Source organism: Mobula hypostoma, chromosome 19 (genome assembly GCF_963921235.1).
Source record: "Mobula hypostoma chromosome 19, sMobHyp1.1, whole genome shotgun sequence".
In the NCBI taxonomy this organism is placed as follows: domain Eukaryota; kingdom Metazoa; phylum Chordata; class Chondrichthyes; order Myliobatiformes; family Myliobatidae; genus Mobula; species Mobula hypostoma.
Genome location: NC_086115.1, coordinates 13,281,988 through 13,306,869, shown reverse-complemented (window position 1 = coordinate 13,306,869; position 24,882 = coordinate 13,281,988). Strand labels below are relative to the sequence as shown.

Below are 24,882 nucleotides of genomic sequence, written 5' to 3'. Positions count from 1 at the left end.
ATTGGGAAAATCAGGTTGGCGCTAATCCCAAGAGAGGGAGTTTGTAGTATGACTATGAGATGGCTTTCTAGAGCATCTCGTGGTTGAGCCTACAAGGGGAACAACAGTTCTGAAGGGGGTGCAACGTAATGATCCATATTTGATTAGGGAGCTTAAGGTAAAGGAACCCTTAAGAAACAGTGATCGTAATATGAAAGAATTCACCGTGTAAGCGAAGGCAAGACTGATTCGAGGCTCAAGGTGTGCAGTTGCAATGCAAAGTCAGAGCGTGTATTGCTTGAGGAAAAGTGGCTGGTTGAAGCGAGGTCGGGGCATGTTCGGTTCGGAGTCGGAGATGGAGTTGGAGTGAGCGAATTGGAGGGGAGTCGGAGAGGAATAGTTTCGGGGCCCGTCCACCTAAACTGGGAGCAAGGCTGGATCCATCTGAGTGCCGGGCTGAATTGGAAGGGTCGGCTACGGGCAGGCCCAGAGTGGATCACCGGGGTGGGCTCCAGGTCCTGGTGCTGGGCACAACCCATGTTTGGACGATCTGAACACTGGCCCAGATAGGCCGAAGATGCAGGGTGTCGGAACCAGAGGCGAGGATCGGGCCGATTCTGTTTGCTCTTCCCTCTCCATGGCACGGAGGCTGTGAAACTGCGCCAACCGCTCAGCACTCGTGCTTGTGAGCTTTGTGGTGATTTACCCTGCTGTGTGATGAACTGAGGCTGAGGCTATGGGCCTACACCTGCTCCAGGCTTCTAGTCTACAGGCTCACTCTTGTTCTGAACGCTGTTGCTTCCTTTTACTGTTTGCACAATTTGTGTCTTTTTTCCCTCTCTCTGCACATTGGGTGTTGGTCTTTTTTAAAAATTGGGTTCTTTTGGGTTTCTTGCTTTGTGGCAGATGAATCTCAAAGTTCTCTAATTTATACATACTTTGAACCATTGAGCTTTTGAAGGAGAAGCTAAAGTCAGATGTATCAGTATTACAGTGGAGTAAAGGGATTACAGATGCATGAGAGAGGAGCTGGCCAGAGGAGACTGGAACGGGACTCTAGCAGGGATGATGGGAGAACAGCACCGGCTGGAGTTTCCGGAGGGAATTCGGAAGGCGCAATATAGATACTTCCCAAAGAAGAAGTATCAAAAAGTGGGTTGATGCAACCGGGGCTGACAAGAAAAGTCAAAGCCAAGAGAAAAGCCAAAGAGAGGGCATATAATAGAGAAAAGTTAGTAAGTAGGCAGAGGATTAGGAATCTTTTCAAAATCAACAGAAGGCAACCAAAATGCCATAAAGAGATAAAAAAAAAACAGAATGAGAATCAGGTTTATTATCACGGGCATGTGCCGTGAAATTTGTTAACTTAGCAGCAGCGGTTCAATGTAATACATAATATAGAAGAAAAATAAATAAATAAAACTTTAAAAAATAACAATAATAAATAAGTAAATCAATTATAGTATACGTATACTGATTAGATTAAAAAACATCCAAAAAACAGGAATACTGTATACAAGTTATATTTAAAAAGCAGTGCCAAAATAAAATAAATAAATAAATAAATTAGTGAGGTAGTGTTCACGGGTTCAATGTCCAATTAGGAATCAGATGGCAGAGGGGAAGAAGCTGTTCTTGAATCACTGAGTGTCTGCCTTCAGACTTCTGTACCTCCCACCTGATGGTAACAGTGAGAAAAGGGCATGTCCTGGGTGCTGGGGTCCTTAATAATGGATGCTGCCTTTCTGAGACACTGCTCCCTAAGTATGTCCTGGGTACTTTGTAGGCTAGTACCCAAGATGGAGCTGACTAGATTTACAAGTCTCTGCAGCTTCTTTCGGTCCTGTGCAGTAGCCCCCCCATACCAGACAGTGATGCAGCCTGTCAGAATGCTCTCCACGGTACAACTATAGAAGTTTTTGAGTGTATTTGTTGATGTGCCAAATCTCTTCAAACTCCTAATAAAGTATAGCTGCTGTCTTTGCCTTCTTTATAACTACATCGATATGTTGGGACCAGGTTAGATCCTCAGAGATCTTGACACCCAGGAACTTGAAACTGCTCACTCTCTCCACTCCTTATCCCTCCATGAGGATTGGTATGTGTTCCTTCGTCTTACCCTTCCTGAAATCCACAATCAGCTCTTTCGTCTTACTGACGTTGAGTGCCAGGTTGTTGCTGCGACACCACTCCACTAGTTGGCATATCTCACTCCTGTACGCCCTCTTGTCACCACCTGAGATTCTACCAACAATGGTTGTATCATCAGCAAATTTATAGATGGTACTTGAGCTATGCCTAGCCACACAGTCATATGTATATAGAGAGTAGAGCAGTGGGCTAAGCACACACCCCTGAGGTGCGCCAGTGTTGATTGTCTGCGAGGCGGAGATGTTATCACCAATCCGCACAGATTGTGGTCTTCCGGTTAGGAAGTCGAGGATCCAATTGCAGAGGGAGGTACAGAGGCCCAGGCTCTGCAACTTCTCAATCAGGATTGTGGGAATGATGGCATTAAATGCTGAGCTATAGTTGATGAACAGCATCCTGACGTAGGTGTTTGTGTTGTCCAGGTGGTCTAAAGCCGTGTGGAGAGCCATTCAGATTGCACCTGCCGTTGACCTATTTTAGCAATAGGCAAATTGCAATGGGTCCAGGTCCTTGCTGAGGCAGGAGTTCAGTCTAGTCATGACCAACCTCTCAAAGCATTTCATCACAGTAGATGTGAGTGCTACTGGGCGATAGTCATTAAGGCAGTTCATATTATTATTCTTAAGCTCTGGTATAATTGTTGCCTTTTTGAAGCAAATGGGAACTTCCACTCTTAGCAGTGAGAGGTAGAAAATGTCCTTGAATACTCCTACTAGTTAGCTGGCATAGGTTTTCAGAGCCTTCCCAGGTACTGCATCGGGACCTCCCGCCTTGCAAAGGCTCCCCCTCTTTAAAGACAGCCTAACATCAGCCTCTGAGACAGAGATCACAGGGTCATCAGGTGCAGCAGGGATCTTCACAGCTGTAGTTGTGTTCTCTCTTTCAAAGCGGGCATAGAAGGCATTGAGTTCATCTGGTAGTGAAGCATCACTGCCACTCATGTTATTAGGTTTTGCTTTGTAGGAAGTAATGTCTTGCAAACCCTGCCAAAGTTGCCATCCAACCTCATTCGAAATTGTCTCTTTGTCCTTGAAATAGCCCTCTGCAAATCATACCTGGTTTTCTGGAAAGGCCCGGGTCACCAGACTTGAATGCCGCGGCAGACGACGTACCTCCTGGTTCATCCACGGCTTTTGGTTTGGGAATGTACAGTAAGTCTTTGTAGGCACACACTCATCCACACAGGTTTTAATGAAGTCAGTAACAACTGCAGCACACTCATCCAGGTTCAAAGATGAATCACTGAATACAGTCCAGACCATCAATTCAAAGCAGTCCCGTCAGTGCCCCTGTGCTTCTCTTGTCCATATCTTCTTGGTCCTCACTACTGGTGCTGCAGTCTTCAGTCTCTGCCTATACTCAGGGAGTAGAAGTACAGCCAGGTGGTCAGACTTCCCAAAGTAATGGCGTGGAATAGCATGGTAGATGAAAATATAAAAGAGGATACAAAATGTTTTTGCAGATATATAAAGATATATAAAAAGTAAAAGAGACAGATGAGAGTTGATATTGGACCACTGGAAACTTATGCTGGGGAAGTAGTAATGGGGGACAAAGAAATGGCAGATGAACTTAATAAGCATTTTGTGTCAACCTTCATTGTGGAAGACACTAGCAGAAGGCCTGAAATGCACGAGTGTCGGGGTCATAAGTGAGTGTCAAAGTAGATAAGTCACCTGGAACAGAGGGACTAAACCCAGGGTTCTGAGACAGGTAACTGAAGAGATTGTAGAGACAATAGTAATGATCTTTCAAGAATCACCAGATTCCAGAATGGTTCCAGAGGACTGGAAAATTGCAAATGTCACTCTGCTCTTTAAGAAGGAAATTTACAGGCCAGTTGGCCTGACTTCAGTGGTTGGAAAGATGTTGGAGTCTATTATTAAGGACAGGGTTTCGGGGTATCTGGAAGCACATGATGAAATAGGCCAAACCAACATGATTTTCTCAAGGGGAAATCTTACCTGATAATACTGTTGGAATTCTTTGAGGAAATAGTAGGCAGGATAGACAAAGGAGAGCCAGTGGATGTTGTTTATTTGGATTTTCAAAAGGCCTTTAACAAGGTGCTGCACATGAGGCTGCTTAACAAGATAAGAGCCCATGATATTACAGGATAGGGACTAGCACGGATAGAAGATTGGCTAACTGGCATGAGGCAAAGACTGGGAATAAAAGGAGCCTTTTCTGGTTGGCTGTAAGTGATTAGTGGTGGGCCGGTGTTGGGACAGCTTCTTTTCACGATTTATGTCAATGATTTGGATAAAGGAATTGATGGTTTTGTGCCCAGTGTTGCGGAGATATGAAGATAGGTGAAGGGACAATTAGTGTTGTGGAAGCAGTGTGTCTGCAGAAGGACTTAGACAGCTTGGAGTATGGGCAAAGAGGTAGCAGACGGAACATAATGTAGGTATGTACATGGTCATGCACCTTGGCCGAAGGAATAAAGCACTGAACTATTTTCTAAATGGGGAGAAATTAAAAAATCAGAGGCGTAAAGCAACTTGGGAGTACTCATGCAGGATTCCCCAAAGGTTAACTTGCAGGTGAATTGGTAGTAAGGAAGGCAAGTGCAATGTTAGCATTCATTTTGAGAGGACTAGAATACAAAAACAAGACTTTATAAGGCATTGGTCAAACTGCACGGAGTATTGTGAGCAGTTTTTGGCCCTTTATCTAAGAAAAAAAAATGTGCTGGCATTGGAGAGGGTCCAGCGGGGTTTCACAAGAATGATCCTGGGAATGAAAGGGTTAACATATGAGAAGCATTTGATGGCTCTAGGCCTGTACTTGCTGGAGTTTAGAAGAATGAAAAGGATCTTAATGAGAAATATTGATTATTGAAAGCCACTATCAACATCATCCTCAACTGCATCGTTTCCATTTCGTGCATGTCTGCCCTCACCCCCATCCTCCTGCCACCCCAAAAGGGATAGGGTTTCTCTTGTACTCACCACCACCCCTCCAGCCTTCACGTCCAGCACATAATTCTCCATAACTTCTGCTATCTCCAACGGGATCCCACCAACAAGCACCGCTTTCCGCAGGGATCGCTCCCTACACAACTCTCTTGTCCATTCTTCCCTCCCCACTGATCTCCCTCTTGGCACTTATGTGGAATTGCATTGCCTTACATAAAGAACATCTGGAAAATGACAGCAAGACTGCTTCAGCAACACGGCATCACAGTTGCTCACAAACCGGCTGCAACTTTGAGGAAGAACCTATCAAAACTCAAAGCACAAAATATGACTGATAAAACAAATATTATCTACAAAATCCAGTGATGTGACTGCAACACGCACTACATTGGTCAAACAGGAAGAAAACTATTGACCAGACTGCTTGAGCATTAGCGAGTGAGCAGAGGGCACGGCCAACTCTCGCTAGAATCGGCTGACGAAGACAAAGAAGGATACCATTTCAAACGGACGACAGCCGGAGTCTTGACTCGAACAAGAACAAGAAAAGAATGAGAATTTCTCGGTGTAGTTCTTTACAGAAGGATCCATCAACAAACACATCAACATAGATCCGGTTTATGAACCTTTACAGAGAGAAGAGAAACAACAAAGTCAACAATCAACGAATCACTAGGAATCTCAGGATCTGGACAGCAAAGCAAACACTTCCAATGGACCTCCTTTAAAGCTGCCAATCAGAATCTTCTACTGCTAAACTGTTTCTAATACTTTGCACCAGTCAACCTGATCACGACGTCTTATCAATCTCCACCCTAGAGGAGTATATAAACTGGCATTCCGAGGAGACAACACCCTCAACTCCACCCTGATAATGGTTTCTCAACTGGAGCTGAACAACTGCAAACACTTTGCCAAGCTCAGCGATCAATTAAACTTCCAGAGTTTCATAGGCTCTTGATTAGTATGGGACCCAGCGGTTATTGGTTATTGGGAGAATGGGTTGAGGGGGATAATAAGCTATGATGGAATGGCAGAGCAGACTCGATGGGCCGAATGGCTTAATTCTTCTCCTATGTCTTTTGGTCTCATAACTCCCCCCTTCTAAAGGACGAAGGCTCTCTCAATAAATATACCTCAAATTAGACATCAGTCTAGTTTGAAGAGATTAGGGTGGAGAATGTGTATAAAGTCCAGGAAAATCACCCTAATAACCTTCCTTTAGCAAAACAAAGTCAAAAAATTGATAACAAATGATATCTGGCTTCATATGCCACACAGAAGCATGGCATCTGCGGGGCATTAAAAGAAAGCCATGAACTACGATCTTTCCAGGAAATTAATATTTTAATAGAACAAATTTACCTCTTAAGGTGCAATTTTTCATATTTTATTTCTATATTGTAATGTCTTCTTTTTATTTTTAAAATAATTTATTTTTCCTTGCCCCTCATAAAGATGGCAGACTGCGGCATCACCCTTGGTATCCAAGGTGGTTGCCACGGGTAACAGAGCTAAGGAGCGAACCAATGAAGGTGTGGCTTGTTGGGGGTTGCGCTGCCTGTGAAGGGGACATGTCTGACTCAGGCAGGGTCTGGGAGCTTAATAGTCATCAATTTAAGGCTGAATCCCTGCAATATTCAGAGGCTACTCGGTGCATCGACGTAAGTATGCACCTTGGAATAAAACTGATACTCTTAGTTTGTGCGTTGTAATCTTGTATTGTCTAAATGTAAAATGTCATTGGGGGGATGGGGAACCATTGAAGATGTGCTCGTCTTGTCAGTTCTAACCGCAAAAGACTAATGTGTTTATTAATCTTATGCATGCGCCTTCTTTATAAAGAATCGTAGTACTCGGCCATTCTTGGGAATGAAGTGTTACCAGGGTGGCGATAAATGATGTTAGCTATCGTCAGTCTAGGATAGCTTGAAAGAGCAGGTTGCAGTGACCCTGACAGCACCTGTGACCTGCACTGCCCAAAAAATCCAGGATAGCAGGCGAATAGCGGTTAGACAGGCGGCACAAGAGAGTGCGGACGCTGGAAAACAAGATGTGACGGTCCATTTCCACCACAATTTTATCGTTTCTTGTCAGTCACCTATGTACTGCTATGCCTAGCATCACTTAATCGACATACAGTCAATCTATGTATATAAGCTATCTTACATATTGTGTTTACTGTTATTGTGTCTTTTATTGCATGCTGCACCAGATCCGGAGTGACAATTATTTCGTTCTCCTTTGCACTTGTGTACTGGAAATGACATTAAACAATCTTGAATTTTCTGATCTGCTAAACTCTTCCAGCATCTTGAAGATACAGGAGATTTTGTGAATGCTGGGTATCTGGATTAACACACAAGATACTGGAGGAACTCCAGGTCAAAGTTCAAAGTAAATTTATTATCATAGTACATATATGTTACCATCTGCTACTTAGAGATTAATTTTCAACAGTCAGGCAGCATCTCTGGAGGAAATTGGACGAAGAGCACTTTGGGACAATACCCTTCATCAGGAGTGTTTCATGTTCTCCAGCACCTTGTTTTTTTCTCTCTTCAATAGGGAAGGTATAGAAGGATACTCTCCTAATGTAGGCAAATGGAATGAGTATAGATGGACCAAAATGTCAGCATGGATGTTGTGAGCTGAAGGGCCTTTTTCAGTGTTGTATGACCCTTTGGATTGCACCTCTGCCTGGTTGAAGTGGGGACTTTCTCACAGCTGCTGAAACACTGTGGTGGACTTTAAACAATATCTGCTTTGCTTGCCATGGAGTTCTTTGGCTTTGATGGAAGGAACTAATGTTAGTACTAGATCTGGCCTTAAATGCATGCCCTCTAATACTAACTTAAAGTGAGATCTAATACTTGAAGGCTAGCATTTAAGTTGGGGGGGGCAGTATTTCAAAGGAGATGCGCAGGGCAGATTGTTTTACACTGACAGTGGTGGGTGTCTGGAATTCATTAGAGGAAAGTTGCCATTTTTGCCAGGATGTGACTCTAAACCTCCAGCAATATAGTTGGGTCTTTTAAAATGTCCTCTGAAAGCTACTCTGTTGTATAATCTATGTCTCAAGGGGGAGAAGTACACCTCCTCGATCTTGAAAATGAATGTGTTTAATCACCAACTTTGAGGATAAATGCCTTTTAATGTGAAAATTGTTGCAGAACTAGTAAATTGGGAATTGGCATCAGAAATAAAGACCTTCATTAGCTGCAGCCCCCTTCTTGAACCACGGTGGAAGGCACAATGACAGTGCTCTTGGGTAGATAGTTTTGGATTTTTGACCCACTAATGGTGATAAATCACCAAGTCAGGGTGATACTTGCTACATTGAGAACATACAAGTGATAGTCCCATGTTCCTTGTATCCTTCACCTTCAGGACACGAGGTCATAGGCAATAGACTGTCAACGAAAGCTTTAGCAAGGTGCTTTAGTGCATTCTCTGCTTTGGAGATCTTCTAATCCACACTTATGCATCATATAATGTGGAACAGGATCTTATTTACAAACAGACAGGATTAGCAGAGTATCCTCTCTCTCTCCATCTCAGTACAGATCAGATTATTTCTCTGTTGTTCAAAGTTGTGGTTTGGTGAATATTGTTTGAGTAAGTTGGGCTGGTATGTTAGCTGAGACCTTGCTAGTCCAGTCTGTTATCCAATAGGCAAACAGATCTGGATAACCTTTCCACGCCTTGAGGAGAGTTGCTTTCTACAGGAGGGCCCCGAGATGATTCTTGAAGAAGATCAGATCATTGTATACACAGCCCTGTGACACAATAATGCAAAGCATGAAGCATAGATGGCCTGTTCAGCACAGTGGTTGTTTTCTGTGATGTGCATGTCAGAATGACCCTCAGTGGTCTGCTGTGGTGCATCGATGAGATGGTCAGCGAGCACTCTGGAGGCTGCTCAGTGGTCATTAATGACAATGCTTTGCTCAGTAAGCAAGGTGATAAAGCTATTGCTCGACCTTGTACTCCTAATCCTGAACATGAACTTAAATCTTGTGTTCCAACCTCACTTTATCCACACCAACAACAGATCATGTGGGAGGGTAATTGACCTGAAACAATTAACACTGTTTCTCCACAGATGCTGCCTGCCTTGCTATCTCTTGCATTTCTTGTTTTTCTACCAGATTACGAACTTCCTTAGGGAAAATGAAATGATATATTCTGATTGTTTTCTTTGAGATTGTTGGCCACATCTCATAGTGACTACATGGCATTTGGAATGTTTCAAGGATATGAGGGTGCTTCATGAGCCATTGTTTCAGAGTCTTTTACTGAGTGTTAGAGATAAAAGCTCCCTCAAGTGACACTTAGTGGAACTGCGCTATTTAATTTCACTGTCATTTGTGTAATATTCTATCATGTGTGGTGAGTCCTGATGACGACTCTTGGTCTGAAATGTTTATTTCTTCCCATGGATGTCTCCTGACCTACTGAATTCCTCCAGCATTTTGTGTTTGTCACTCAGGATTTTCAGCGTCCGCAGAATCTCTCGTGTTGTGATTGTCTAAGTTCTTAGGATATCAAAGGATATGGACATTGTGTAGGCAGAAGGGATTAGCTTAGTTGGCCATTTGATTGGTTTGGTAGAAATTGTGGGCTGAAGAGCCTTTTCCTGTGCTCTGCTGTACTGTTCTATGTTTTTTTTATTTAGAATCAGGTTTACTATCACTGGCATATGTTGTGAAATTTGTTGTTTTGTGGCACCAGTACATTGTAACATGTATTAATAAAAACTATAAATTACAATAAGAAGTGTGTGAGTATATTTTTTAAGTTCAGTAAGTAGTGCAAAAAGGGAACAAAAGAAGTAGTGAGGTAGTGTTCAAGGGTTCAGTGTCCATTCAGAATCTGACGACAGAAGGAAAGAAACTATTTCTGAATCGTTGAGTGTGTGCCTTCAGGGAGGAGGTATAGAAGTCTGACGGTAGCAATGAGAAGAACCTCAACCTCCTATTGAAATGTAGCTGCTGTGGTGCCTTGTGTGCCTTCTTTATAACTGCATCATTATGTTGGGCCCAGAATAGATCCTCAGAGATGTTGACACAAAGGAACTTGAAATAGCTCACCCTTTCCATTTCTGATCCCATCCTTTGTCCCATTTTCCAATCTGTAGATCCCTCCACTTCCCCACTGTGAGATCATTGGATGACTTTGGCCTTGAATGTTGTGTTTTTTTTTGTTCTTTCTCTGTTGTACAAAACTGATTATACTGCTGATTGTTTTTGTATGTAACCAGCACTAATTATATTACTCGGCTATTAATCCAGAGGTTTATTAAATTCCCATAGCGATACTCTAGAAAGCTTGGTGTGGTTTGAAAAGAAACTGGAACTTCACCAACCTAGTGTGGTGAAGTTGATGAGGTCACAATCATAGTGAAATACAGCACAGATACAAGCCCTTGGGTCTTTGCTAAAATCTGAAAGGTTTTTAAAGTTAAAGATTAGATTTATTTGTCCTGTATGCATTGAATCATCGAAACATACAGTGAAATGCATTGTTTGCGTCAAAAACCAATACAGTACGATGATGTGTGAGGGAAGCCCACAAGTTTCCCCATGCTTCCAGCACCAATGTTAGATGCCCACGCTTATTAACCCTAACCTGTACATCTATATAATGTGGGAGGTAACTGGAGCACCAGTTACCCCAGTCACTGGCTCTGTAAAGTGTTATGCTAATTACTATGCCAGCATGCCGTAAATCAGAGGATTAGAATATAAACATCATGTCAAAGGAAACAATGGATCAGGTACAATAATTTTGTCAAGGAGATGGCAAAGTTGTCAGGTTTTAAGCCCAGGAAGCGAAAGGTGAAGGTAATGTAGAATCCTTGGGGTGAAGTTGGAGAAATGTAGAGATCGAAACTGTATGTATGGAGGAGGATGCAAAGCTGTGAAGCTAACCTTGTCCCTCTACACTCTGGAATGTTCTGTATGTCACACACATAGTGCCCAGGGCAAATAATAAATGGTAGTGAACTTTGGTCTTGCCAGTGAATTAATTACAAAGAAATAACAAGACGGTTTGCTGATTAGGAGTCTGAGAAATTTCACCAAAGACTCTAGCAAATTTCTATACATGTCTACTGTTGAGAGCATTCAGCCTGGTTGCATTATTGTCTGGTACCAATACACAGGATTGGAAAAAGCTGCAAAGGCTTATAAAGTCAGCTAGCACTGTCATGGGCACTAGCCTCCTCCTCATCAAGGAGCTTCAAAAAGTGATACCTCAGGAAGGTCTAAATCCAAATCCAAATCCATCATGAAGGATCCTTGCCATCCAGGGCATGTCCTCTTCTCGTTACTACCGTCAAGAAGGAGGTACAGGAGCTTGAAGAGTCACACTCAATATTTGTCCCCTGTGCCATCAGAGTTCTGAACAGTTCACGGACACTATATTTCTCTTTTTTTGCACTACTTATTTATTTTGTTTATATATTCTTACTTAGTGGGCACGTGGCCAAGTGGTTAAGGCATTGGACTAGTGACCTGAAGGTCATGAGTTTGAGCCCCAGCTGAGGGAACGTGTTGTGTCCTTGAGCAAGGCACTTAATCACACATTGCTCTGTGACGACACTGGTGCCAAGCTGTATGGGTCCTAATGCCCTTCCCTTGGACAACATTGGTGTCATGGAGAGGGGAGATGTGCAGCGTGGACAACTGCCGGTCTTCCATACAACCTTGCCCAGGCCTGCGCCCTGGAGAGTGAAGACTTTCCAGGCGCAGGTCCATGGTCTCGCAAGACTAACGGATGCCTTTACTATATTCTTACTGTATTTTGTAGTAATTTCTATGTATTGCACAATACTTCTGCCACAAAACAGCAAATTTTCACAAGATAGGTTTCCGATTCTGATCTGGAGTGTTTTTTATTTTAAATGTTCCATCCAATTCTCAAGCCAGGTGAAGCACCATTACTACTATCCAGCTCGCATCTTTCTACGGCAGGATTAGTATCTTCTTCCTGAGTGGTAAATTTTCTCCGTTGTATGGGAGTAAAAATAACTGCACATCTGTTGCCATTTACTCACTGGAATAACTGTTGTGTTTTGAGCAGATCAGAGCATGACGCTGATCAAAGGAAGCTTCACATATTCCAGTGGTGAGGAGTATCATGGCGAGTGGAAGGAAGGTAACTCATTCTCTCTGTGGTTGATTACACTGTGGCTTGCAAATCAGACTGGGTGTCTCATAACTTACTGTTGTCTGCACTGGACTCCCATCAACGAGGACACCTCCTTACTGCACCTACATCAGACCAGTGAGGATCTTCACAGGTGAAAGGGACATTGAGCAATAGTGAAGGATAGGGAGGTAATAAGCTATAATGATTCCAAATCATTTATTTATCACCTGTATATCAAAACATATAGTGAAATGTGTCATTTGTGTCAACAACCAATCAACCTAAAGACAGCCACGCATTCAGGTGACAACACAGCATGCTGTCAATGCTCAGCAGAACAACCCAGAACACAACAAGCAACTGAACAACAACGGCAAAACAAGTTCAGTTCCTCCCTCCCACACACTCACACAATTACAAAGCAGCACACTTTTTTTTTAAAAGTGTAATTATAAGATGCACAGAGAAGCGATCCAGGAACAGAAAATGGTATAGTTTAGACATCCAAGATTTCTTCACTGACTTTTCCAAATTAGATCACATCAAAAGCGAAGTTGGAGGTGGAAAAACAATGCCTCGAATAAGTTAATCCACTCATAAACACAAGAGATTTTGCAGATGCTAGAAATCCAAAGTAACACACAGAAAATGCTGGAAGAACTCAGCAAGTCAGGCAACATCTATGGAGGGTGGTAAACAGCTAGTGTATGAAGAATCTCCTGATGAAGAATGTTTTCCTGAAATGTTAACTGTTTATTCCTCACCATAGAAAATGACGGCGATGACGTTTATCGATATAATACCTTTTCGTATGTCTCAAAGGCAGTTGTTGTATCATGGGAATCATAAGAACCAAACTGTACACACCGAGCACTGTAAGCAGTAATGCAGTAATTCCCAGGTGAATTTGTTTGTATTGAGATACAGCATGGAGTAGTTCTTCCGGCCCTTCGAGCCTTGCTGCCCAGCAACCCCTGATTTAACCCCAGCCTAATCACGAGTCAACTTACAATAACCAATTAACCTGCCAATTGGTAAGTCTTTGGACTGTGGGAGGAAACTGGACCACTGCGGAGGAAACCCGCACAGTCACGGGGAGAACGTACTAACTCCTTATAGACACGGCAGGAAATGAACTTGGATCGCTGGTACTGTAAAGCGTTGTGCTAACCAGAATGCTACCGATCTGTAAGGTAAGGTATAAATATTGAGGGTATCTGGGACAACTCCCTTTTTTTTTGGAATAACAGAATCAGAATTTCCATTCATCTGAGGATTGATTGAGGCTTTTGCTGAGCGTATCTGCCACGTAGCACCAGGTTCAATTCTGACCTCACAAGCTACCTCAGTGGAGTTTGCACATTTTCCCTATGATCAAGTGGACGACTTCTGATCTCCTCCCAAGCCTCAAAGGTCTGCAGGTGGGTTAACTGGCCACTGTGAATGGCCCCTATGTGTAGATTAATGGTAGAATCTGTTGAGAGTTGATGAGCATGTGGAGGAGTTAAAAAGGAATTAATGTGGGATTGGTGTTTGATGCTGTGCCTGGACACTGTGGAGCGATGGTCCATTTTTGTGCTGTAACTAGATTAGTGATCATGTGTCATGAAGATAGGTGAGTGACCTAGAGCTTTCCTCTTTGGAGCGAAGGAGGAGGAGAGTTGACTTGATGGATGTGTACAAGGTAATACAAGACATAGATTGCGTGAACAGCCAATGCTGTAATGTTCTGTGTTTGATGTATCTCTCTATAACCATCTCCCCTGTTAAGGTAATGTTCTTGTGGGTGGGTGCTACAATAGGAGAGTCAGCCTAGAGCTTGTGCTCAGCAATCTGGAAAGAGGTTTCAACTGCCAGAGTTCTGACTCAGCAGTGAGTGCAACTGCTGAGTTATCAGTGGAATGCTATAGGTAGGTGTGGCAACTCGGTGTGTAAAGTACAGTAGATGTTATGTAACAGTTGACGAAATAACTGGCTTTCCTGAGTATACGTGGCTTTCTAAAGGAGGCATCTGGAGATGAAGTGTTGCTGGGCTGTGTGGTTTCTAGTGGGACCTGTCCAAACCGGTGAATTTAGGTTTTGCTTGTGGCCATCCAAAAGTACTCAATAGGAGTGTTTTGATATAAATTTGACACCAAATGAGGTACTAGTTTGCGTGATTGAAAGCTTGGAAAAATTATTTTATCTTTATTTGTTACATGTACATTGGAACGTACAGTGATATACATTGTTTGTGTCAATGCAGTTCAAGGTTGTGCTGGGGCAGCCTGTTAGTATCGCTATACTTCCAGCACCAACGTAACATGCCCACAACTTACTATCCCTAACCAGTATGTCTTTGGAACGTTGGGGAAACGGGAGCACCTGGAGGAAACCCACGTGGTCATGGTGAGAGTGTACGAACTCCCTATAGACAATGGTGGAAATTAAAACTGGATCACTGGCATTATAAGACATTGTGCTAACTGTAGTTACCATGCCTCAGTGCTGCAGCGGGCAGTAAAATGTGTGGGATCCCAATCAAGTGACTGATTTTGCCTAGACAGTGTTGAGCTTTGAGTTGCTAGAACTCCAACCATTACTCTCTCCTAACCTGAAGTTGGCCATAGAGACCTTGGGAAGTCTCTGGGAGAGCCACCTATGTCAGCCCTTCAAGGTTCAAAGGCTGATTGATAGACCCCAGGACTGAGAACTGAAGGTAGGAACTCCCTGGGCTGTGTGGTGATTCACCTGCATGGTGTACTTTCTGAACTGTGACCTTTTTCCTCTGTTGTGCCAGGTCGAAGACAGGGGATCGGGCAGCTGAGGTTCGCAGATGGCAGCAATTACACTGGTCAGTTTGAAAATGGCCTGTTCAGTGGCCGCGGAACACTGGTCTTCGCAGACGGCTCAAGGTAAGACACGAGTCCAAGATGCCTGTGTTTGAGACCCTCATGCTTGGCCACTGTTATGAATCAATCAAATGGAAGCTAACACAAGTTCCCTCAAATAGTGATCAGGGATCAACTTTATTCGCCATATACACCTACAAGAGTTAGCAATTTGCTGCGGTGCGTTAGTCAGAGCACGACATGCAACAAAACACAACATTCAACAGTGCTGAGGCCTTCCATTGCTTGGGTAGACCATAGCTGTAGCTACTTACAATATGCAAGTCAGGGCGGTACGATATCGAGAGCAAGTTGTTGCCCATCCAGTAGGCTCCACCCTCCTCGCAGATGATAAATCCAAAGGAACGGCAGAGACCGATATAGTTTGGCACTAGCAGTGTCGCAGGAGTTGCCCATCAGCGTTGAACTCAATAACTTAGGGACTCCAGCTCTGGATTTTTCTTTGGGATTTGCTCCCGAAGCCTTCCCCATGCTGCAAGGCAGCGGAGGTTTGAGATCAGAGTGAGCAGCCAATCATAGCTGATTAGACTCATCTGCCCAAAACATAAAAAAAATTACAGTTAGAGGTTAAAGTGCAGATATGGAATAAAAATGTGCATAAATACATAAATGTCAGTATGAATATTGAAACCGGAATCAAAATCATGTATATTATCACTGACGTATGACATGAAATTTGGTGTTTTGTGGCAGCAGTACAGTGCAAGATGTAAAGAAATTACTATAAATTAAAATTTTAAAAAGTGCGAAAGAGGAATAGTGAGGTAGTACTCATGGATTCATGGACCATTCAGAAATCTGATGGCAGAGGGGAAGAAGCTGTTCCTAAAATGTTGAGTGTGGGTCTTCAGGTCCTGTACCTCCTCTCTGATGGGAGTAATAAGAAGTGGGCATATCCTGGGTGGTGCCAGTATTGCTTGAGGGGATAAATATTGGCTGAAACAGTGAAAAATCCCCTGCTGCCTTTTCTCAGTAGCAGCCATAGCTTTAATATTCTTTCAGAAAAGTGTCTTTAAAAACTAATGTACATTTCTATATTTATCCTCCTCATGTTCCTCAGTTACTTGTTGAATTAGAGATGCAGATCACTGCAATGTTGATGGAATAATTTTGGCTTGTGTGGGGCATAATTAATCAAATGCATTTGTTTAAAATGCAATATTGGACATGCAGATGCTCTTAGGAAATAGTTATTAAACCAAGTCTGACAATAAACCAAAGAGATATTAGCACTGGTGAAAGAGGTAGATTTTTAACAAGTATCTTGAGACGTCTACAAAAGATCACGGTCTGGACATCAAATGATTTGTGTATAAGCAACAGTGTGGTTTTGTTGGGTTAAATGGCCTCCTCCTCCTGCGCAGTAATTTCCGCGGGCTGAATGAAGGTTGGTGGGGAGAGGCAAGTGTGTATGTGGGCTGAGCGAGAGGAAAGGGGAATGAGGTACCTAAAGTGACTGGCTGTAGCTGACAGTGAAGGGGTACTGAGGAAATGTGCTCTCCACCCCCCTGCACACTAAAACTGTTGTTGCTTCTGTCTGTCCTCAGATATGAGGGGGAGTTTGTCCAAGGAAAATTTCAAGGAGTTGGAGTCTTCACTCGATGTGATGGGATGAAGTTTGAAGGAGAGTTCAAAAATGGACGTGTGGAAGGATATGGTAAAGAGTGACATGCACATCAAAAATGCCTTGTTTGCATCACAAGTGTGTTGGGGGCAGGCTGTAAATGTTGCCCATGCTTCTGGTGTCAAGGTAGCTTGCAGACAACTTACTAACCCTAACTCGTGCGTCTTTGGAATGTGGGAGGAAACCCATGTGATCATGGGGAGAATGTACAAACTCCTTACAGATAGTGCAGGAATTGAACCCTGATTGCTATCACTGTAAAGTATCACATTTACCACTACACCACCATGTCACAATGATAACAGTATTTTCCTCCCTTCGAAGGTGAGCCCTAAACAAGGGGATGTAAATTTAAGGTGAGAGAGGAAAGATTTTAAAGAGATATGAAGGGCAACTTTTTTTTTTACACAGAAAGCCTTCAGTATGTGGAACGAGCTGCCAGAGGAAGTGGTTGAGGCAGGCACAATAACATTTGAATAAGTACAGGATAGGAAATGTTTTAAGAGATATGGGCCCAACATGGGCAAATGGGACTAGCTTAGGTGGGCATTTTGCTCAATGTAGGTGAGTTGGGCCATAGGGCCTGTTTCTGTGCTGTGGCTCTTAAGGATGGAGAGGAGGGAGAGCAGATGGATTTTGAAATAAGGAGGCAAGTACTTGAGGTCAACAGCCAGCCGGTGGTGTAGTGGCATCAGTACCGGACTTTGAGGTGAGTGGTCCTGGGTTTGAATCCAGTCAGCTCCTTGCATGCTTTCCATCTGTGCTGGGTTGAGCATTAAGCTAGTAACACGGTGCCATTTTTAAAAAAACAGACAAAATGCTAAAGAAACAGCAAGGTTGCCACAAGGCATGGAGAGGAATAACAACTTGAGATCAAGCTAACGTCAGTTGGGATATTGTAAAGTGATGGACGATGGAATTCTCTCACACAAAGCTCAAAGTGAGGGGAACAGCATTGAGGAATTAGTGTTGACTGGCTAACAGGATACAAAGCAGGTGTGAATAGGTCCCTTTCTATTTGACAAGAGGTGCCACAGAAATAGGCGGGTAGGAAGGGATTGGCAGTGATCTTGTTGGGTAGTAACACAGGCTGAGTGTGCCACTGCTGATAATTTGTATATTTGTAAAAAAATGATAAATGTTTGTTCATTTTAAGTTTGAGATCAATAGCTTTTTATTAGCTATTTTAATTGTATTTGGAGCTACAGCATGGTAACAGGTTTTACAGGCCTAACAAGAAACTGCCACCCAATTACACCCATGCAACCAATTAACCCTGCGCCTTTGAGAAGAACCGGAGTACCCAGAGGAAACCCAGGCAGTCACGGAGAGAGTGTTCAAACTCCTTACAGACACCTGTGAAGTTGAACCCAGTTCACTAGTCCGGTAACAGCATTACACTAACTGCTACATTACTGTGCTCCCCCGCGTTAGGGTTGCACTGTTGGGGATGGATCCCAGTCACAGAATGACGGGGCAGATTTATTGAGCTGAATGCCCTTGTAAAACAGCAGTGTCTTACCCAAACCTTCCACCTGTATTTCTAATCTTAAGTTGGATGTTTATCTTTCTCTCCTAGGGCTGCTAATGTTCCCTGACGGGTCTCACGGTCACCCAAGAAATGAGGGCATTTTTGAGAACAACAAGCTGTCCAAACGGGAGAAGTGCCAAGCCGTGATTCAGAGAGCGCAGGCAAGCGCAAAAAGTGCACGGGGTCTCTCCCTTTGACTGCTTCTCCATGCGTTACATCCGTCTTGTGCTTGCCCTGCGATATGGGAGAAAGCTGCAAGACTGGGTTTGAGTTGAGTTGTGGCAATGCTGTGCTCTTCTTTTACCAACCCCCACCCCCACCCCCCCGGTCCACTGATCATCCCACCAACTTTGATTAGAGTTCAGCGGGCAGCACAGCTGGCAATGAGCATCGCAGTGATTGCATGTGATGGCCTCAATAACTCTGAGCTGCTATTCTAGGGAAGGTGCCAGATGAAAACCACCCCTCCCTCCCAACCTATCGGAGGTCTGTGTTTTTTTATTTAATGCTTTCGGGACACTGTTGAGGGTGTCTTGTGCTCCATCTCCCATCTCCCTCACCTGGATCTGAGCATGGTAATAATTACAGCCCAGAGCTGGTATGGAGGATGAGGTCTGGAGTGAGAAATAGTGATTTGATAAGTTTCTTCAAATCTGTTCTGTGCCCATGCTGTATCCAGTACCTGGACCAATTCACACAAGCTTCCGTCAGCTCGACGACATTGAATGTTATGCCTGCATCAGAACATTTCTCAATGCACGACACATCAAACATTGAAGTGGGTGGGCTGCAGGGGAAAAGACTATGAACATAAATTCAGTGGCCACTTTATTAGGTCCAGGAAGTACTTAATAAAGTGGCCACTGGAAATATGTATACAGTGGAACCTTGGGGAAACAGAGTAAAGGAATAATGGAAATTTCCAGTAGATCATTGATCATTATGGGTTATAGCAAATTATATGTTAATCTAAGTGTGTTTTAAGTTTAATAAGGGATCCTATCTCTTATCAGCCTTTCATGCTGTGACTTTTCCCCCAACACCACACGAAGTGGAAGAATTCCCATCAATTTCCATAACACTTTGCTTCTGTCATTGACCTCCCCACTCTGTCAAGGTCTCACAGAATTTTGCACACCTCAGCTTAAAATGAACCTTTATCATCACTGTTCAAGTGAAAAATTGGTGTTTATGGCTCTGTGTTTTATTTAAGATTTAAACATTTAGACAGCAGCCCTATAAAGCAGATCTTTTCAGCATCTGGCTTCACAGGTACCAAACCAAATAACCTAGGCAAAAAGGACTGTTGATCTGACTTCAGGGCTTGGTAGGAGGTGTGTTCCAGTGTTAGTCACCCCTTCAGGCCAGCTATTAGCTGTTGTACTGGCTTTCTCCACCCCCTCATCAATGTCCTTTGTATGCAAAGCCATATTCAATCCTGATAAAGAGTCTCAGCCTGAAACATTGACTGTATATTCCCCTCTATGGATGTTGCCTGACCTGCTGAGCTCCTCCAATGTTCTGTGTGTCTTGCTCAGATTTCCAGCATTTGCAGAATCACTTGTGTTTATCAGCCTGGTCCTGCATGCTTGTGAACTTGCCTTTCATAACCCCAGTTTTCTTCCTGGTGTCTCTAGATATATTTTGCCTATATCTCATTCAATAACCCTTCCTTTGAGGCTTTAGGGAGGGGGGGGTGTGTGTGTGTCTCTTCACTTTCATCCAACCTCCCACCCCACTTCTCCATAACTTGATACATACATAGCCCTTTACACCAAATCCAGTTACTACTTTCTAATCCGCCCCACTCCAATCTCTGCTGGGAAGTGGGCAAAGGTTCCAAGCATAGCACTTCTGGCTTAGAAACTGTCTGATCAGTTTCCCCTCACAGCATCACTACCTGCATTCCAGCAGAACTTGCCCCCATACACCCCTCTCCATTGTAAGAATTTTGATTTTATTTAGAGAGACAGCACAGTAACTAGTCCTTCCGGCCCAGTGAGCCCACGCTGCCCAATTACACCTGTGTGACCAATTAACCTACTAACCCATCCGTCTTTGGAATGTGGGAGGAAACTGGAGCATCCAGACAAAACCCACATGGTCATGGGGAGAATGTACAAACTCCTTACAGACAATGACAGAATTGAACCCTGCCGTTGCGCTAAAGTGTCAGGTTACATTGTCCTTGCGGTTAATTGTTTTACTGTCATATATTACCTCAGCATTGGAACGATAGCCAAGATTCAAGTATCTTTGGCGCAGCTTGCTGGAACCGACTGAAATTTGGACCCAGCCTGGTGTAAAATCAAAGGTTAGTCTTGCAGTGTTCAAGTGTTGTCGTGGGCATACACTTTCAATTTATTGCAGTATTTGAGCAGTGCTGTAAAGCTCCAGCTTTTGTGTGATGCTAAATATTTTCCTTAAAATATGCAGTATTGATAAAGGAGAATCACACTGACCATTTACCCAGGTCTCTAGCCACAGAAAATCACAATGGCCTTTTATCCAGAGGTCTCCTGCCACAGAGAATCACTCTGGCCATTTACCCAGAGAGCTGTAGCCACAGAAAATCACAACGGCCACTTGCCCAAAGGTCTCCAGCCACAGAGAATCACTCTGCCTATTTACCCAGTGATCTCCCACCATAGTGAATGACAAGAACTATTTACTCAGAGGTCTCTAGCCACAGTGATTCACAATGGCTATTTACCCAGGTCTCTAGTCAGAGATTCATCATTTGCTATTTACCCAGAGGTATCAAGCTATAGGCAATCGTACTGGCAATTCATGCCTACCCTGATGGAGTCACAGGCCACTCCTGGGTAATGAACATCTGCTTTTTCAGACATCTTGTAAATCCACTTCCTCCATCTTGGAAAATGCACAGAGATCACCTAATATGGTAACTATACCTCCACGGTATTGTAATGAATGGCATCAAAAACTGCAAGATTGATAACAATTAACAGAAGTGCAGAGAGAGGGGAAACTATTCTGCCATTCATAGGAAAGATGTATATCTTTATCTATGTATGTATGTAAGACATTTTTGCATTTAATATTATGGGAGCTCATTAATATGTATGGATCTCCACAAGATGGGTGTTTGTAACCTGGAGACACCCTGTGTTAAAAATGGAGTTGCAGTTTACCTCCAAGGGACCCGTTGAGAATTCACCCACTCCAGGGCCACAGAAGATATCCACTGGAAAAGACTCAAACCAGACCAAGTTGAATGGGAAGCCTTCAGTATTGTGTTCTGACAACACTCCAGCCTGAAACACTAATGATTGTTTTGCCTTCAGAGGCAGGTTGACTGTATTTTCTGTGTCTGTAAGTAATGATGTAACTGGCTTTATCAATAATTTTTGTAAGGAAAAAATTCACTTTAATTAGCAGTGGACCATCAGTTGGGCTGCTATTCCATACCTGTGATGTGGACTGAGCTGCATAAAGTTAGGCTTTGTAGATTGAACCATTTCCCTTGCCATGGGATATTTCTGTAAAGGACTGGGGGGAGAAAGAGATGTGAGTCCATTGCTGTGATTGCACTGTCTTGGATATGTTATTGACTAGAGTCTGATTGCTCATTTTTATCATAATATCCTGTACTGCACTCCCCCCCCCCTTGTCTATTTACTGTCCCATATTCCAAGTGAAGAAAGAATTTGAAATACAGTCTGCATTTGCTGTGTTTTAGATCCAGGGAGACAAGATAAGATTGACCATGTTTGATGGGTCTGGATTGACCTTCAGATGGACCTGGTAAAGGATCATTCCCTGTTGCAGCCAATAAATCAGATTGATTTTTACAAAACCAGTGGTTTTGCGGCTGCCATTACAGAGACCAAACTTTGTTTCCAGATTTATTTAATCAATTTAAACTCAGCAGCTACTGTGATGGGATTCAAACTATTGCCTCCTTATCAATGGATCAGGCCTCTGGAAGCCAGTCTACCCGATAACTCATCTATCCTGTTGCAGAGAAACACTTGCATTGGAGGGTGGAGCCAGCCTGATCATCAGTCTGGAAGGGGCTGTGATCTGAAGGAGGGGCTGGTATTGGCGCCAATTTAAGTTTTAAAGGGAGTCAGTTGCCTTAACTATGAGAATGCCAATTAGTACGTTATTCTACTGGGCAGGGATATGTGCAAGTGAGAGGTAATATTAAAAGAGCACCTTCTCTCGAATGTAAATCAGCTAGCGGCAGCTTTATGAAGCAGGCTTCTTTTAAATGTGAATTTGATAAACGTTGAACAAAGCGCTAATTTCAATTAACTTTTTTTTTGCTGCTGCTGCTTCCTGTGCCTTTTTTGTTTCGCCTTTCGATGCAGTGAAGTGTAAAATCTGGGACTGAATGTTTTAGATTAGGTAAATTTCTCCCAGAGCATTATTTGAAGATGTTATGCGAGTGGTTTTAAAGTATAATTTGTGGTGAATGCAGTGTAGATGGAATGATCTGGGTAATAATGGGTTCCAAAAGGTCTACACTGGGATTTCTTCACCTCTTGTCTGGGTCTGTTGTTAACTCATTAGTGATTGGTGTGTTTGGTCTAAAGCTCCACTCTTATTGTATCATGGGCTCTCAAAATGGTAGAAGGTACCTTTGTGGTAGCCCTATGAGTGACTTATTAATGTAATGGAAAATGGAGCCAATATAAAACACTGTTCAGATCATTAGCTAAACCTTACTGGTAGAATGTGACTCAAACTTGAGTGATAACGTTTGCTGTATATGTATTCTTTATCTCTGTTGGCAGATCTTTTGGTCTTGATCCATGCTGTCCTCTTGAATTGGATGACCCCAGTTGTTTTAGTCTTGGGGTTCTGCAATTGCTCTCAGTACCTTCCTGAATTAGGTAGTTTTTAACTCTGTCATTTCCAGTAATCTTTCTACCAGATTTAACTGTGACTCTCTCACCAAATTCCGATCACCTTTTCTTTCTATCTTCATGTGCTCAGTATCTTGCACTGTCATCAATCAGTCTTTCAAATTATTTGTCTGTCTCTGATTGTGCCTATAACTTGTAACCCCCAAACAGCTAAGCATCTTTCCTTTTTACTATCTCATTCTGTCTTCACCTTTATAACTTAACCAGAATTGCAAAATTCCCCTAACAATTATGTTGCTGCCATAAGCTGTAGCAACCTGCTTGATTTTTTAATATATTGTTCTAAAAGGGCTGGATTCCTTTTAATGTTTGCAATTGCTGCTTTAATCCTGGTGTTCCAATGTGATGTAAAACAAGCAGGGAGACTTATTAACCATGACTGTCAAATTAAATCAAAACTTAGAAAACTGTCGGTCATGGTGAAACATGGTGCTTTCTTATTACTTGACTATTCATTTATACACCTTCAGTATCTGTGAAGAGATTGGGATTTTATTGCACATTTAACTATTGAGAGACAATTAAATCATGGAAATGTATTAATGTCACATTCTTTCATGGGCTGCCTTTTTTTATAGGTCTTATTTTTCAAGTGCGATTAAATATTTGTTGTGATTACAAACTGGTGTGTTCAAATAATGCAATAAATATGGGCTCTGTTAATTACTTTTTTGCCAATCTTTTGTGCATGTGAACTTTATTCTTCAATAGATGAGAGATGCTAATGTAATTTGTTTAGATTTTACAATTGGATGAAATGAAACCACCAGAAGTATTGTTGCTATTTCCCCCTGAGAGAGAATTTATTCTAGATTGGGTCGTGTAATGAACCAGATTTGATTAGGGAGCTTAAGGTAAAGGAATCCTCAGGAGCCAGTGATGGAATTCACCCTATAATTTGAGAGGGAGAAGCTAAAGTCAGATGTGTCAGTATTACAGTGGAATTAAGGGAATTACAGAGGCATGAGAGAGTAGCTGACCAAGTTGATTGGAAGGGGACATTAGCAGGATGACAGCAGAGCAGTAATGGCTGGAGTTTCTGGGAGCAATTTGGAAGGTGCAGGATGGATACATCCCAAAGAAGATGTAAAGGCAGGATGAAGTGACCGTGCTGACAGGGAAGTCAAAGCCAACATAAAAGCAAAAGAAATGGCACATAATAGAACAAAACTTATTGACAAGTTAGAGGATTGTGAAACTTAAAAACCCAAAAGCAGACAATTTTAAAAGAAAGCCATAAGGGGGGAAATAGATGAAATATAAAGGTATGCTTGCCAACAATACCAAAGAGGATACTTCTTTTGCAGATATAAAGTGTAAAAGAGAAGCGAGAGTAGATATTGGACTGCTGAAAAATGATGCTGGTAGTATTGGGGGACAAGGAAATGGCATACAAACTGAATAAATATTTACATCAGTGCATACGTGGAAGACTAGCAGTATACTGGAGGTTCAAGAGTGTCAGGGGGCAGAAGTTGCTATTACTAGGGAGCAGGTGCTTGGGATACGCCATAAAATTTGTTGACTTTGTGGCTACGGTACAATGCAATAAATAATAATAGAAAAAAAATGAACTATGGTGGATATATTTATATATGTGTGTAAATTAAATAAGTAGTGCAAAAATAAAAAGTAGGTAGTGTTCATGGTTTCAATGTCTATTCAGAAATCGAATGGCAGAGGGGAAGAAGCTGTTCCTCGATCATTGATTGTGCGCCTTCAGGCTTCTGTACCT

At 42.7% G+C, this 24,882-nt stretch overlaps 1 protein-coding gene across 1 annotated transcript; it reads left to right on the top strand.

The window, feature by feature from the left end:
• Nucleotides 1-6,604: 6,604 nt before the first annotated feature.
• Nucleotides 6,605-23,808, top strand: morn4 (MORN repeat containing 4). The gene is made up of 5 exons (XM_063071386.1): nucleotides 6,605-6,715; nucleotides 12,138-12,212; nucleotides 14,986-15,100; nucleotides 16,645-16,754; nucleotides 18,301-23,808. The coding sequence occupies exons 2-5, from the start codon at nucleotides 12,146-12,148 to the stop codon at nucleotides 18,447-18,449; spliced, it is 441 nt and encodes a 146-aa protein (XP_062927456.1). The 5' UTR covers nucleotides 6,605-6,715; nucleotides 12,138-12,145; the 3' UTR covers nucleotides 18,450-23,808.
• Nucleotides 23,809-24,882: the final 1,074 nt, after the last annotated feature.

Bases quoted from the DNA above. Each gene is read 5' to 3' on its own strand.
- morn4 (XM_063071386.1), top strand. From the start codon at position 12,146: ATGACGCTGATCAAAGGAAGCTTCACATATTCCAGTGGTGAGGAGTAT. The intron at 12,213-14,985 runs GTAACTCATTCT...CTGTTGTGCCAG, and splicing joins TCATGGCGAGTGGAAGGAAG to GTCGAAGACAGGGGATCGGG. The intron at 15,101-16,644 runs GTAAGACACGAG...GTCTGTCCTCAG, and splicing joins GTCTTCGCAGACGGCTCAAG to ATATGAGGGGGAGTTTGTCC.